The sequence below is a fragment of the Pollicipes pollicipes genome, unplaced genomic scaffold (genome assembly GCF_011947565.3).
Source record: "Pollicipes pollicipes isolate AB1234 unplaced genomic scaffold, Ppol_2.1 Scaffold_6052;HRSCAF=7182_pilon_pilon_pilon, whole genome shotgun sequence".
Taxonomy (NCBI): Eukaryota; Metazoa; Arthropoda; class Thecostraca; order Pollicipedomorpha; family Pollicipedidae; genus Pollicipes; species Pollicipes pollicipes.
Window position 1 is genome coordinate 8265116 of NW_023596805.1, and position 16061 is coordinate 8281176.

General features: G+C 56.5%; 1 protein-coding gene across 1 annotated transcript; it reads left to right on the top strand.

Annotated features, from left to right (window-relative positions):
• The first annotated feature begins 339 nt into the window (after nucleotides 1–339).
• On the top strand, nucleotides 340–14734 carry LOC119104510 (adenosine kinase). The gene is made up of 8 exons (XM_037228225.1): nucleotides 340–378; nucleotides 1264–1343; nucleotides 1745–2008; nucleotides 8451–8596; nucleotides 9479–9649; nucleotides 10711–10861; nucleotides 11555–11635; nucleotides 12578–14734. The coding sequence occupies exons 1-8, from the start codon at nucleotides 359–361 to the stop codon at nucleotides 12703–12705; spliced, it is 1041 nt and encodes a 346-aa protein (XP_037084120.1). The 5' UTR covers nucleotides 340–358; the 3' UTR covers nucleotides 12706–14734.
• Nucleotides 14735–16061: the final 1327 nt, after the last annotated feature.

Genomic DNA, 16061 nt, shown 5'->3' on the forward strand with positions numbered 1-16061 from the left:
TTTGGGAAAACATACACTAAATTCTCACGGCTTGGTACTGTCGTTATGGCGTTACATTTGTCTCTACATCATAAAGCGCCATCATTATGCACCAATACAAACGTCATATTAAGTTTATTAAAATTGGCGCAAGGTAGATAATAAAATTTGGCTACAAATAAATTCATAGCCAAGAAATTAGTCTTTTTTGTTATTTCCAACAGAAACATGTCAAAGCAGTACCCTCTGTGCGGCACATTTATTTACGAATCTATGTGGTGTTACGGTGCAGAACCCTGGCGCTAAGACATCATTCAATGACTACGGCCAACATCCACAACCCGCTCTCAGTCGGTTGTATTCTGAAAGGGGGGAGGTCATGTCTCCTGTCGGTATTACGTGAGTAACGTGCGAGTCACGTGGCCGTTTTAGCAAGCGTAAGGGGCGGAGATTCCGGAGTCAAGCCCAAAATGCAGAACGTCTCGATGTGCCGTTGGCTTACTGGGGGCATTGTCGGCTTCAGATGGCTTCTACGTGAACCGCGGGCGCTGTGGGAACTTGTTCAGCTCTGAACGTGGCACTTGTTTCTCCTCAGTCCTTGCTGCAAACAATGGTTTGTGTGTGGTAGTCCGGACAATGATTCATCCTTTTGACAGTAGCTTGAATTTACATCAATGGTAACCAGGGGCAGATTCAGAACACCCTCCTGATAGGGAGAGGTTGCGGAAGGGGGCAACGCCGGCTTGGGCGGCAAAATGCAGAAAGGGTTTGGATTTTTAAAATCCCATAAAATCGGGCTTCCTGTGCTCTGAAAGAGCGTTCTGCGGTTAACTTACCTCCCTAAGATTTGCACAGATTGTCCTGGAGGTCCAGGAATATCCCTGATTTATCCTTCATGGTTACTCCCCCTCTGGACCTGCCTTAATGAACAATAGGCCCCCATTTTGTGGCAGCTTCTGCTGTTGGAAAGCAAACCTTAGTGTGTTTTTTTTACTTATAGTTGCAAATGTTCATATGATACATTTCATTGTGACACATGTTGCTACTAAACATGCATAATGATGTTGGGTATATGCATCAGCATGCTCAACCTTAGAAGTTTGGCTAATTTTTGCAACTTTCAGATGAATATATCTTTTCTTCTCAAGCATGCCCCTTTCTTGTCCTGTGATGAAATGTCCAGCAGAGCTCCTGATCCAGCAGCTTTTATATGCAACTGTAATGCCATTAGTGAGAGCCTGGATGGTGAGTTTGTACATACATAACCATTTCCTTTCTCTTCAGTGATGGAATCCTGTTTGGGATGGGCAATCCCCTCCTGGACATCTCTGCCCATGGTGACCAGGAGTTCCTGGATAAATATGGTAAGAAATGTAGATAAGCCAGCCTACATATATTTCTGTGGTGTCCTCTTTTATGCTTCCACTAAGTTAGGGACATTATTAATTGTGGTAGATATTCACCTTTTTTAACTGAACATACTGGCAAAGGCAGCATGCATATTTTGTGGATTTAATGGCCCATAGTTCAGTGCCTAAATCTAGACATTCACTGTGCCACACTGCATATGCTGTTGTGCATGAAACTACTGCGCACAGACATGACTGCACCTGTGCAGTAGTTAAAAGAAGCCATAACAGACAAAGCAGATGAAACATAAATCTAGTCTTCACCTCATCACATAGGGTTATCACGCAATTCCCCATCAAAATGCATCCACTGACTCCCATCAAGCAACAGCACCAACAGCATCACCTTCCATCAGGTCTGAAGGCCAACAACGCGATCCTGGCCGAGGACCAGCACATGCCGCTGTACGACGAGATGGTGTCCCGCTTCAAGGTCAGCTACGTGGCCGGCGGCGCCACGCAGAACGCCCTGCGCACGGCGCAGTGGCTGCTGAGCCGACCGAACGCGTCCACCTTCTTCGGTTGTGTGGGCCGGGACGCCACCAGTGAGAAGCTGAGTGATGCGGCCAGGGCCGACGGCGTCAACGTGGTGTACCAGTACAACGACAGCACACCCACCGGTGAGTGGTCCCGGGGCGGGGGAGTCCTGCGCGCGGAGAGAGAGTGATTCGGTGCGGCGCTTGGACTCCAGGGGCGGTGGCTGAACTCCGGGCTGCGAGTTAAAGGCAGCATTCCACATTTGTATGGTGTTTTTAAGTAAAATAGCCATGTGGAAGATCATTCGGTGCAATTCACAGCCCCGCCCTTCTGAAGAACTAAAACGCTCTAGTTTCTGAGCTACGCGTTCGCTAAGATGTGCAGACTCTCCCATGCAGACTATTTCAAGGTCATTCAGGAATGCGTGACGCCATAGCAACGTCATTCAAATCCTGCTACCCCATTGGCCATGCATCGTTCAAATGCATGCCACACCATTGGCCACGCAACAACCTTCAGTGCCCCTGGCCCCCCGGCTGCCGATGCTTCTTACGTAGAAGTGATCTGCGTCCGCAAACGACAGAACGCAACCAGATGCAGATGGCTGCTGCACGCGGCGTGGATTCCAATAGTCAACATGCTAACTACAACATACGCTACGGGCTTATATTACGAGGATCGATACGGATAGTGTTCACCTTCTTCACTTCCCGGTTCACTTGTTATGGTTCACCTGCTGGTACCAGCGAGCTTCCGTCGGCGTACGTGGGTTCTGGGGCGGGTCTGACGTGGCTGGCACTGGCGCTGGGACAGATTTTCATTGTGCGGTATGTAGGCAACGTTTGCTGGTGCAGGCAAAGGCGGTTGGTATGGCCAGCCAGGCGCGGCAGGAGAAGAGCTCTCGCCGTAGCATCGGAATACGGTGCCTCCGGTTCGAACCTCGCACACTGCTTACATTGCAAGGTCCCGTTGCGACTATCAGTGCGAGAGGCTTAGCCGAGAGGTTTAGCGTGTGTCCTTGAATAGTCTCGAGATTGGTTAGGTGCTGACAACGGGGATGATCCTTTGGGGCTAATAAGAGGACGCGTGTTCGATCCCTGCTGGGCGCTGTTTTTTTTTTTTGCCAAGCCGCCTCCTCCAGCTGGCGGGGCAGCGTAACGTTCGACAGATGTAGACGGATTCACCGGTCGTAGCGTCGATCGCAGGCGGCACCGCAGTCCCGTCCCTGCCCCACCACGCGCGAGTCGTGCTGGTACCATGGGGTTATGACCGTGGCCGCTCGCGCCTCCCCCCCCCCCCCCTCTCTTGTGACCGGGCCGGCCGGCGTGGCTCGGATCGGATTGGCCGGCGGTCCCCCTTTGATGAGCGGCTCGGAAGCTGCCGCCGCCGCTCTGGAAGAGGAGAGTCGGCTCTCCGGCTCGCCGCTGGCGGGAAATGCTCTGACGTCACAGCCGGCGGGGTACGGGTGACGTCACCAGGCGCTAGAGTGACGTCACCGGGCAGGATGACGTCACCTGGATCCATCGTCCGGAGTGGGGGATGTGTTTTCAGCTGTTCCACATGGTAAATGGTGCATTTTACTGGTCATGGACACCACATCCTAGTGGTGTAGGAATGGACCGGGTGGCGGGGCGGCGTAACCGTTGTGCCTTGTGGTGGTATGGATCGAAAATGTCGGCATTATCATCTTTGAAGGTCCCCAATCCTGGGTATAATCTTCGCTGGTCGAGGCCCTCCAAAGAGTGACGTCACGTGCTCTGTGTGCCCGCTGAAGCCATGCCAGGGCACCGCGGAGCCGTTTTAAGGTCGATTCAGACCGATCGGCGTCGATTCATTCAATCGGCACCATCCTCCCCTGTCCTCAACGAGGCCATACACCGCCTATGCATTAGGCAGGCTGGGTTCACCGGGGGGAATAAGACTTATGTCTTTGTAGTAATGGTTCTTTGGTTTCAGTTTCTTGTGCAGCAAGCTGGGGTATTTCCTGATTGGTATGATTACCATTCTTCTCAGATTTTTGTTCCAAACAGTTAACGGTGCAGTATTTCCGCAGACTTTAGATTTAATGGGTTTGACGAGAAACCACCGCGGTTTATTGATGATAGTATTAGGACGTTCCTGTAGGCCAGGGCTTAACGACGTGGCTAATTGGGGCAAAAGGTCCAACAGAGTCGCGCTACCGAACGCCCCCTCCCAATTTGTCCTCGTCGCCGTGTCGTGACCTAGTCCTGTCGGCGGGTCACGACGCCCCCCCCCCCCCGCCCCCCCCCCACTCACCCCCCCCCCCACCCCTCCACCTGCCGTGAACTGTCGATGAGTCGGCGGAATCTCTCGTTATACCCCGGCTGCTCAGTTCTCCGCCTCTCGGGAAGGGCCCGTGTGATGGGCCGCCTTATCACGCGGCCTCGGCGCTCGAGTGGGGCAGATCGTAACGGAGCGGGGCGGGGGCGTCTCGCTCGTGACGGTGCGCGCGCTCATGTGCCGCTGTTCTCGGCGGCGCCGAGCGAGCCCCCCCCCCCCCCCCCCCTCCCGGGGCTGTGGCCGCTGGCGGGCGGCGAGCGGCAGCATCGGCAGCTGGCTGCGGCCCTGGGCAGGTATATCAGTATTCAGCCTCGAATTCCCCCCCCCCCCACCCCTCCCCCAATCCTTACATTGGACAAGCCGCTTCGTCCAGTCATCAACGTCAAGTCACATGACACAACGTACACGCGGAGAACACGGCGTCGCGCACGGGGCGTGACAACATGAGATTAGAGTCCATCTGTCACCAATATTGGGCCCAACTGAAATGCACTCCGCTTGTTCCGCGCTCGAGCGAGTCGATGTGGCGACTCTGACAGCTGACATGAAGTTCAGTCGACGTGTGTTTATTCGTCGGGGCGGGAGCGGGGGGGGGGGGGGCTGAAGAAAGCGTTTGGTCTGGACACAGTCCAGTGGGCGAGTTCGTCAGGCCCCGACTGTCGACGGGCGTCAGCACGTCGGGGGTGTCCCAGTCCTGCCGGGGATCCCGCAGCGGGCTGTCGGTGACGGGAGTGCTCCAAGACAATAGGGCGGCGCGGGGGGTGGGGGGTGGGGGGGCACTTCTGTGTAGTGAGGAGGCGGACCCAGACACTGCTCCACTAAACACAGCTTCAAGCATTGGAAATTGCCGTCTTCCGCTCCCGTCCGCCCGCCAGCCCTGACCACTTCAAGAGCACGGTTTCCTGGTTCAAGCCCATCTAAGATTGCGCGGGGCTATTCCAACCAGGAAAGCAAACAAACCCTTGCTGTTTGTTCAAGCAAAGTTAATCCAACAACAGTGAGCAGACATCAGCGCAGGCGTACTCCCACACTTAGATACTGAACTAATTCTTAAAAAGCACAAGGCATGGAAAAGACAGTCTTAAAACGCAGGTGCATGGTTCACTGCCCGCCGGCCAGAAGAGCGCGAGCTGACTCCACGCTGACCGATCGCACGATACCGAGGACTTGAAAGGGCTGCCAGTCTGCTCGCCACAGACTTCACAGAGGCGTCTGCTCATTCACCTGGCCTTTGAAGTCGTCCTCAGTGCTGAACCTGGCACATTAAGCGTCACGTCACGTTGTGACGTTGCCCGCTTGATGGCTCGGGCGATGACTGCACCAAACGGGCGTCGCCCGCTCCTGCGAGGCGTGACGCGTGTTGGACTCCGGTGACGTCGTCACGTGCCGGTCCTCTGGCGCTCGACGATGCTTTCAACGCTTGAAGGAAGAGAGGTTCTCACTCCCGAGGGCTTGGACGTTCTTCTTTGTGTTTCTTTTCGTTATTTTCCTTCGCGGGAATTGGACGGGCAAACGATGCCACGTTTATCAGCAACCCCCTGCCCTGCTGCCTCTCGACCCTCCCCCGTCCCTCCTCTGTTCCCGCGTCTTAGTCCAGCCCAGGGCTCCACCAGCAGACAACGCCTCCGCGATCCGCCGGTCGTGGCGTCGGCCGTGACCAGCTGCAGCCTCGCCGGCCACTGAGGCCCGTCGGTGACAGAGCCCGGCCGCCTGGCTGGTGCCTGGCGCCCGCCGCGTAAACAGCGCGCCGCCCGGCCGGCCAGGACCGCGCGCCGCCGGTCGGGCTCGGTCAGGGCTCCGGATGACGCTGGCGTCGGTGCCCGTGTGGCGATTCCGTCAGTCGATGGGGAAGGTCATGCCGTCCGTCTCGGGCGGCGTGTCGGCGCCGGTGGCTGCGTTGTCGCGCCGGGATGCGAATGACGTTTTGCGGTGTGGGAGTGAGATCCAATACCGTGCCGCGGTCATATGGTGCATACCAGATGCAATATAAACAGCTTGTATGCCCATGCAACGAACCGCATCAAGCCGCTTTTTTGGAGACCATCTGAGACGATCACATGGGGTCATGGGGTCACGACGTCATGCGGTCATCAGCAGTACAAACGAATCACATTCCATCGGCGGCTCGTGCCAAGCTGTCGGCCCAGCCTCCTTCCGGATGAGACAGATGATGTGTGTCCGCCGCGGCGAGCTGTATTCTGCCGCTGACTGCCGTGCCGCTGCGAGCCGTGGCCGTACCCGACCGGCGCAGGCTCGTCTCGTCTCATGTCTAGACTGTGACTAGCTCCTTTGATAGCTGGCAGACCGGTGTCACGTGTGGCGCGATTGTTGTGTCTGGCGGCCGGCTGGCTATTTCCAGCGCGTCCAGAGGGCCGTAACATTTGGCTGTGATGTCGGACGTGCGACGTTTTGATGTCACATCTCAATGACATCCGAAGATCTGACGCTACTCTTACGTTCGAAAAGCCAATGTCACGCCTCACATGATCCAGTAACGTAATACATAATGTAGATCATAGAACACAATGCAATCACGGCAGAAGAACCCACGTCACTTCTGACACTCGGCTCCAGCGCCGGCGGCGTTTTCCCATCTGCCGGGAGGCCGCGGCGTTTGGCCGACCCCGGTGGCGCCTGCTCGACTCCTGTCGCCGCTTCGGCCGGCCGACAGGTGTGACCCGAGCGAGCGTGGTGCGCGGGCCCTCCGCCAGCGGTGACTGTCGACGCCTGCCACCACCATTGGGCCGGTTGGTGCCTCTGGGCCGCTTAATCCTGGTCAGTCTAGCACGCGTCCGCCGCGCGTGCGTTGTCATGCAACGCATCCTCCGCGCTCGGCTGGCGTGACGACGTCGAGCCCGCCGGCGAGCGCGTGGTCCAGTCCGCTCCGCCCGTGCTGCAGCGCACGCTCAGTCGTCCTCCGTCGCGCACGCGCTCCGCCCCGCTCCGCCCGTGCAGCAGCGCACGCCCAGTTGTCCTCCGTCGCGGGCTGGCAGTCGATTCAATTGACGGGCGGACGTGTAACGCAGCACCTCCGGACGGCTGGGTGCCGTCGGTGGTGAGATGAGCTTCGGCGGCGCGCTGCCGGCGTGCGGGCGGCGTGCTGTGTTGTGATTTGATATGGACGGCCCGCACAAAAATTGCAGGTGAAGCTTACCAGTCTGCAGATGAAAACCAGGCGGGCAGAGCGCTCCATCGGGATTAATGTTTTATTTTAGCGTGAAGTGATTAACACGCAGGCACGCACGCACGCACGCACGCACGCACGCACGCACGCACGCACGCAACCCATTTATGTATATATAACTATATATATATATATATATATATATATAGTTATAGTTATATATATATATATATATGGGTGTGTGTGAGTGTGGGTGTGCAGGGGTGTGGGTGCGTCCGTGTGTGGGTGGTCCGTCTGCGCCCGGCTCTCGCTGGCGGCGGTGACAGCTGCCGCCAGCCTCTGCGGTGACGGCCGAGCGCGCTCCTCGCGCCGGCGGCTGTGTCTCCGATACAGACGTCTCTGATAACCTCGCTGACGGGAGAGAGCCGCCGCGCGGCGGGAGTCGATACACGGCCCGTGCTGACACCGGCTGCAGCCGAGCGGTGCTGGCGTCGTCCCCTGTTCGGCTGCGGCTCATGTGGCCGCTGTTTACAGATCGATGCGCGACGGTAGTTACCCTGTTTCTGTTCGGTGTGTGCTGACGCCAGTGTTGATTGCGAGCCGGTCTGGTGATGTCCCCCCCCCCCCCTCCCGCCCCCTTCTCCGCTCCCCGTTGGCTCTTCCGGGTTGGGTCTGTTTGTGATAGGGCGTCGTTCGGGGTAGTCCCTCTGTTTCTGTTCGGTGTGTGCTAACACCGGCGTTGACTGCGGACCCGTCTGGCGATGCCTCCCCCCGCCCCCGGCTCCCGCTCCCTGTTAGCTCCTCCTTTTTTGCTCTGCTTGTGATAGGGCGCCGTCCGGTGGTAGTACTCCTGCTTCTGTTCGGTGCGTGCAAGTGGTGTCAATTGTTATAAATTGTTGGCGCCGGGGAGGGAGTGGAACCGACGGCACGACAACATTAGCTCTCCCAAATGTTCGTCCCGCGAAGGATTTGGCCCACTTCATGTTGACAAACGGCAATTTCATGTCTACGTTTGGCATGATATATGGACCAGTCCTGTATCTAAGCACAACCAAAGCCATCAAATAGCGCGCAACATGAGCGTGTCTGGGCGCGAGCCGCGCAGACCGCAGCTGCCCGGTACCTGTTCACCGCGTGCTCACGCTGCTGCCGGGCGGCAGGGCGGTGCGCGGTGGTGGTGACGCAGGGCGGCCAGTGCCGCTCGCTCTGCGCGCATTTGGCGGCCGCTAACTGCTTCACGGCCGCCCACCTGGAGGACACCGCCCACTGGGCGCTCGTGGAGAAGGCGCACTACTTCTACGTCTCGGTGAGGCCGGTGGCCGAGCGGCCGCGCGCGGTGGTGTGACGGGAGTGATGGTCGAGATGGAGTGATGTGTATGTGTTGTGTGATGTAAAAGTGTGTGTGCGTTGCACGTGGCAGCTTGCTGTGTGATATGGCAGCCCGCCGTCGAGCTGGTTGTGGCGTTGTGCGCACATTGCACGCGGCGTGGCGTGCATTATCTGTGCATACACGTGTGTATGCATGCATGCATTATGTATGTACGTGATGTGATGTATGCGGACGTGATGTGATATGGCGAGTGATATGTGTGATGGTGTGATGTATGATGATATAATGTGTGATTAATTCGTTTGATCTTCATGGGTGGCTTCGGATTCAGAGAGCTCGCTGTGCAGAGGGTATCGTGCGTGCTCTGAAATCGCCACCGACTTTGTGCCGATTATGTCACAGGTCAATCTCTCCCGAAAGGGCTACCGGGGTTTGACGGGTTGACGGGCTGTACTGCGACACGGCCGCCCGGTCGGGGTGGTCTGTCATTGGCCAGTTACCTGGGTGGCCGTCTGAAATCAGGCGGGCCGAGCTATGCTCCCGCGCTCTGGCTTGTTCTCCGACCCTCCGGCCCAGTGTCTTTTCACCAGACCACGAAAGCCGGCTTGTCACAAGGGTGTGGCTAACGTTTCTTCAAAAAAGGCTTAACTTCTGCCGGCTTGCATGGGCATTGTCCACGTAGCGAGCTTGCAAAAAAAAAAACACTCAACGATTGCTGCACAGGATTATTTTTTAATCTCTAGATGTTCTAGTAGTGGATCTAAATTTCACAATTCTCCCGAGTCAATGCGGTTAGAGGTCTCGCGAGTCAGATATGCCACGATTCATCTAATTGTAACGACCTCGTTCTTCCCGCAGGGCTTCTTCCTCACCGTGTCCATCGAGTCCATCCTGAAGGTTGCACAGTTCGCCGCCAAGCACAACCGCGTCTTCATGATGAACCTCAGCGCACCGTTCCTCTCGCAGTTCTTCAAGGACCAGCAGATGAAGGCCTTCCCCTACGTTGACATCTTGTTCGGAAACGAGACGGTAAGGCACCAGGCTAAGTGAAACAGCTGGCCGGTGCTGGGACTTAGCCCCGGCTGGCCTTGCGCTCTCTGGGAGAGCGGCACTGTTGTCAACGGTACTAGAAGCGAAACTATGCTTAAATGGCCTTACGTGTGAGTATTAAGTGCTGTGGTTATCGGTACTGTACACTGACCGGCGTGGGAGACAGTGCAGCCTAAAGGAAGAGACGACACATTCTCCGTCCAAGTCAGCAGACGTGTAGGGAGCTTTGCATCTTCCAGAGGGCTTTGCGTCCCACAGAAATGTATGGCTCGGCCGATCAGTTTTGGACCAAAATGACGTGCGAGTCCCAAACCACAAAAAACAGATTCCTTCATTTTCGGAGGCTTGGTATTTCCCCAACACTGAGTTGTGAGGCATTGTGTATGTCGGTAGATAGGTCTCAATGGTCATGGGGGTGGCATCGTACGTCTTGCCGTTTACCTAGAAGGATTTTTCACAGTCTTAGTTAAAGGGATGGACTTTGTATTTTCGTTGCTGCACATCCTCCTAGCTAGCAGGTACAGAAGTTTGAATGAATTAAGGTGAGAGAAATACTTTTTATTTACAGGCGCGGCATATTTGCATTCTGTTGAAAAAGCGCGGCTGTGAAATCCGCTGAAATCACAGGTATCAGGGGGGAGGGTCAGAATCTAAAACACAAAACTCCTTGCTGCCGTAGCGAGACGACAAAGTATCAACATTCTTTACCAGCATTTTCACCAACGTAGTGTTTTGTGCTGTTTTATTTCCACCAAATTGTCCATGCCGCCGTGACCTCGGCTGTGACCGTAACTGTGACTGGCTGACTGTGACTGTGATTCACTGTAATTGCAACTGTAACCATGACCGTGACCGTGGCCGTGACCGCACTCACTATAACTGTAGCCGTGACTGTGACTCACTGTAACTGTGGCCGTGACCGTCACCGTCACCGTGACTTACTGTAACTAACTAGGACCGTGCCGGTGGCTGTGGCCGTGGCCATGGCCGTGACCTCCCGGTGGCGGCGCCTGACCCCGCCCTGCGGTCTGTCGCCGCAGGAAGCGGCCACGTTCTCCGCCGAGCAGAACCTGGGCACCACTGACATCAAGGAGATCGCCCTGAAGGCGGCCGCCCTGCCCAAGGAGAACACCAAGCGCAGCCGCATGGTGGTGTTCACGCAGGGCGAGCTGGAGGTGGTGGTCGCCCTGGGTAGGTCGATAGAAGTTCAAGTGCTGAGGTCGTGCGGTAGATGGCGCCACGTGGTGAATATTTGTGATTTGCTTGATTCGGCAGTTTTGCGGTGTGAACGTCAACGTATGGCGCCCGGCATCTGGCTGCCTTGGCGGGCGCGGTTGATCAACCTTCGGGTTGATTGCTGACCTTTTAGTGGATTCAACAGTCATGGGCCCTGTTAATAAGTTCCAAACCGATATTTCTCAGCCCACTGAAATAAGCTTACATTGTCGTTGTCAGTGACGAGATTTCCCACTGGTCAACATGAGATCTGTTATCTTGGGCGCTGTTGCCACTTATCACATCTTGACCTTTCGAATCTAGCCTACTCTTACTATAAGCCCATGAATCGTCTTGGGTATGTGCCAGTGCCAGGTAAACGCGACTCACGAATGTTCTCTACAGCGTCGCTCTGCTTCGTTGTGTGCCCCTCCCCCCCCCCCCCTGCCGACTTTTGCAAACTGGCAGGGAGCAACACCCGCGTTGTCTGCGTGTAATAACTGATCAGCGAGAGCCCTCGCCCTTGAATCGAGGGGTCTAGCGTTGGCCTCGCGCCTCAGGCAGCCAACTCCCACCCTGACCTCCACGAGGGCTTGCGGACGGCGGCGACCCTGGCAGCTGCGGGCGTCGGTCAACAACAATCCGTCACGATTGTCACCTGTGTTGCAGACGGCAAGGTGCAGACGTTCCCCGTCGGAAAGGTCGACGATGTTCTGGACACCAACGGCGCTGGTGACGCCTTTGTTGGAGGTACGTGCCGTTACGTTGCCGACCGGCAGGTCCATTAGATCTCCATGAACTGCGGCGCCTTCGGTCCTTCATTGTCAGCTGCACTGGCGAGCGGTACATGGCGAGCGGCCTGAGTCCTCGTGCGACGTTTGCAGTGTTCGTCTCCCCTTACTTCTTTCCTTCCGTTTTCGTTTTTACTTTCATTCCTTGCTTTCTTTCTCCCGGCCTTCTTTGTCTCGTCTTTTTCTCCTTTTTTCCTTCTCCTTTCTTTGCTCCCTCCTTCCTCCCTCTCTCGCCCCCCCCCCTCTCCCTCCCTCCCTCCCTCCCTCGACACATTCGTTCCTACTTGCCGGGGAAACCCGATCGCTGTGCCGCAGCTGCGTACCTCATCGTCTGCTGCACGTGCTAGTTGAGACTCGGCGCGATCAGACAGGGCGGAGCCGGCGCCTCACATTGCAACAGACTCCCCCGGCCTGTCTGCTCGGCGATCAGACAGAGCGGAGCCGGCGCCTCACATTGGAACAGACTCCCCTGGCCTGTCTGCTCGGCGATCAGATGTCGGCCGGACCCCGAGCCGTTTTTGCTGATCTGAGAGGCGTCTGCCTCAAAGTTTCATAGTCACTGACCTAGATACCTGGGAAGGCACATGTCCCGGCATCTAGATGCCTGCTGGGTTTTTAGTTAGTTCCGCGATTTTTTGGCTTTATGTTTTTTATACCGTACTTTTGAATTAATGTCGAGTGGCCATACCATACTGTGCCGGCATGCAGCTGATGGCTGTCGCTTGAAAGCTGCTGCTTGGCTGCTCGCATTGGAAATCGTCGAACAAACTTCTAACCTGACACCAGCGCAAATAACTTCTGCAGTCGACGCGCCTTTAAGCCCAACCCCTCCCGCATGTCGTGCCGTGCTCGTGACCTCCCACGGCCTCGTGGGTCGTGACCTCCCCTCCCCTCTCGGCAGGGTTTCTGGCGCAGTACATCCAGGGCCGGCCGCTGGAGGTGTGCGTGCGCTGCGGCGTGTACGCCGCCCAGGCGGTCATCCAGTGCGAGGGCTGCACCTTCCCGGAGCGGCCCGAGTTTGTCGAGTAGCCGCGCGCGGCGGTGGCGGAAGGTCGGCGGCTCGGCGGCTCGGCGGCTCGGCTCGACCCGACTTTGGCTGGCGGCCCCGCGGCTCGACGTCGGCCGAGCTTCTGGCGGCTCCGGATCGACTCCGGGGGGCAAGGGGGGGGGGGGGGAGCTGACCAGAAGATAGTTTGGGGGAGACGTTGAGCCGTCTCCTGGTCTCCTGGTGCGGTGCGGCACGTCAGGAGGCGTGTCCTGGTGCGATCGGGGCTCGTCCTGAGTCACGCGTGATGTCAGGCTGATGTCCTGCTGCCGCCTGTTGTGAGGTGCACTATGACTGCGCGTCACGGACAGCAGTCAGGAGACACCTCCTGACGTGGGGTGCCGCATCAGGAGCCATCACCACGCAATACAGCGCCTTCATCAGTGGGCGTCAGCCCTGCGTCGCAGCTGTTCTCCCCAGGATGGCTGCTTGACGTCAAAATTCGACATTTCACCTTCACTTGGACATTCGAGGGACGTTAATGGGTTACGAATGGGTTTTGTTATGCTGTTAGGAAGTAAGTTTTAACGTTTTGGCTCCGCGTGGACAGTGACGCCACTGCACTCAGCTGACTTCGGGGCGTGGCCTGCGCGCTGCCGTGACCGCATTTGATGCGCGTGGGGCCGACTGGGCGGGGGTTCCTGGCGGATGCGTGGCGATGCTGCAACGGCCAGCACTGCGCCGGCTGGAAGCGGAGGGTGAGGGCGGGCGCGTCCTGTGCCCATAGCTGGAGGCATTTGCATGACAGGCGCGGGGAATACTTCTGGGTGGGGGCTGGGTGGTGGCACGCGTACCGTCTCTGAGATATTCGCACCGTACAATAATCTCTGTTCCGTGCAGTGCCACGTGCATAATACGATGTGAGTGCTAGCGACTGCAGGGCTCAAAGGTGTTCGGGGCTGTTCAGCCACGTGTGACGTCTTGCGCTGCGTTCTGGCGGACTGCACTGGTCTTCGGCAGCAGTCGTAGACTTCTCAGACTTTTTAGACTTCTGTCTTACTCACTTCTCAGACTCGTTCAGACCTCTCAGACTTGTTCAGACTTCTCATACATCTAAGACTTGTTCAGACTTCTCATACATCTAAGACTTGTTTGGACTTCTGATGCATCTCCGACTTGTTCAGACTTCTTGTACTTCTCAGACTTATTCAGTTTTGCCCAGACTCGGCAGCAGTCTCGGGGCGCGTTGTCTGTGTGACTGGACGTATCGGGGCCACTTCATGCGCGGTTCCGTCCCTACGCCTCAAAGAACCCGGCATCAGCTTGTCACGTGATCTTGACCAATGTCCACACGCACTGTTTGGCCCCAGCGGCGCATAATTAACTGCAGACGGACTGTTGTATTGTTACCATATCCCTTACCTCGTCTGGCATTTTCAAGGGACCCCAGGTATTTTGGCGTATTCGCGAGGTGTGCGCCGCGCTGGTGCTGATCGCCCGCGCGCGCTTCGGTTGCTGTTGGCCCGGCTGTTGCAGACATTTTCCAGAGGCAGGCGCTTCGTTTGATGCGTTGACACAAGCGCAGATCGAGAAAGTGCCTTACCTCAGCGTCGTCTGGTGGTTTTCGTGGTGTTTTCGGCAGATTTGTGCGGAGAAAACTGTGAGATTGCACCGCATTTTGGAGCGTGCGTATCACGATGGGGTTTTTCTGCTTGCGCATGTCACTAGCTGGTGCACTTGTACGCTGGGTGAACTGGGGCGAAACTTGGGCATTTTTTCTCCAATACATTCCCGTTATATCCTTTTTCTACCTCCCCAGACTCCCGAAACATCCTGCTACAAGAAGCCCTGCCATATTGGCTTAGTGCGGCAAGTGAAAATTCATACCATGTAACCCGCATTTTTATTTTGTTTGTTTGAATATAGCAGGAACGCAGACAACCGGCGCGCGTGGTGATGCTGTGGGCGAAGAGCATGCGACAGCCTTCCTGATCAACTGATCCCTGAAGCACCCAGTGAGTTGGCCCAAACCGAGGAGGGCCAGGCTTTCACCAATATACTCAGCGCGGGATATCTCGGTATCTGAACTTACTGGAATGCACTGCCTTGGATTTAGCGTCGTGGCATGAATTCGCACTCAACATCGGGAAGTTGAAGTTCCCGAAACGGCCTTCCCTGAGGAGCATTGGCGACGCCCGGTAGCCAATTTGCGGCATCAAAAGTGCTGCCGTTTTTGCGCGACAGTCAGGGCCAGGGGCTTTTCGAACGATACTTCCATCTCGCACGCTGCCTCAAACACCTGTTCTGTGCACGAGGCACGGCGGGCCCAGTGTGTGATCAAGTTCCTCTCTGACGGTTGATCGGCAGCGCACAGATGCTGCGGCTGGTTCGGATTGTACAAAACCAGCGGCCTCACAAACCAGAAATGACTATCGCACGCCCTTGGGCGTGCAACCAGGTGCCTTCCGCGATCTCGAGTTTGCTTCAATTTTTCGCGATGCACAGACCTTGCTTACAGGCGTCTTTCCGCTTTTTGCGATGGAGAATGCCCTGAACTTGACTCACGCGGCCAACATACAGTAGAGCTTCTCGCGAGCAGTAGAGGAAATGCTCACGCTCCATGCTCGACGTGAGTGGTTACTGCATATGAATCATACAGCCAACGTTTGCTTCACGACGCTGTTGAACCGGTACCTCCTGCTACATCGAATGTCCTTAGCTCAGCATAAAATTGTGAGCTTGCAATGCCGCCACACCATGTCAAGGCATTTCTTCCTTACACCAAGATCGAGTTACATATACACAGCAGTCAGTTTCGGACATGAAAACCATCCCGTCAGGGTCCGCCGAAGCAGCTGACGCGCTCGAAAAACATGCCAATGTCGAAGCTGGCACCAAAGCCACACGCTAAACCATCCGACTACCCCGGGAGCGCCCTGAGCTCACCGCCCGGGACATCTCGGCAGCGTGCAGGCACGGGCGACGCCGGCGACGTGGCTGACAGGCGAAGCGAGCCTCCCGAAAAAAAATATTGAAATCCAACGCGTTCAGCGCACTGCAGGAAGAGAATGAATGCCCCTGTCTTATTGTTGCATCTCAAGGCCCCCTCCGCGGCGGGTGCAGAAAACTGCCCTGCTTGCTGCGCACGCACTGGCGAGCCCGTTACTCTGATTCAGCATGCCATCACGCCGAAAAAAAGAACGCAGCTCCCAATTCGTGGCGTTCGTGACCGTTCCACTGCGACCTGTAACACGCCAGCTCCCCAACTCCCGAGCAAGGCCGGGTCAGCCGGTCTGTTCAAGCTCAGAGTTCGCCAGACCGAGCACGAACAGATGCACAACCCTGTGTGGCAGCACTCAGTGGAACTCAAAAGCTAATTCCAGACAACCACTCAGTTCCT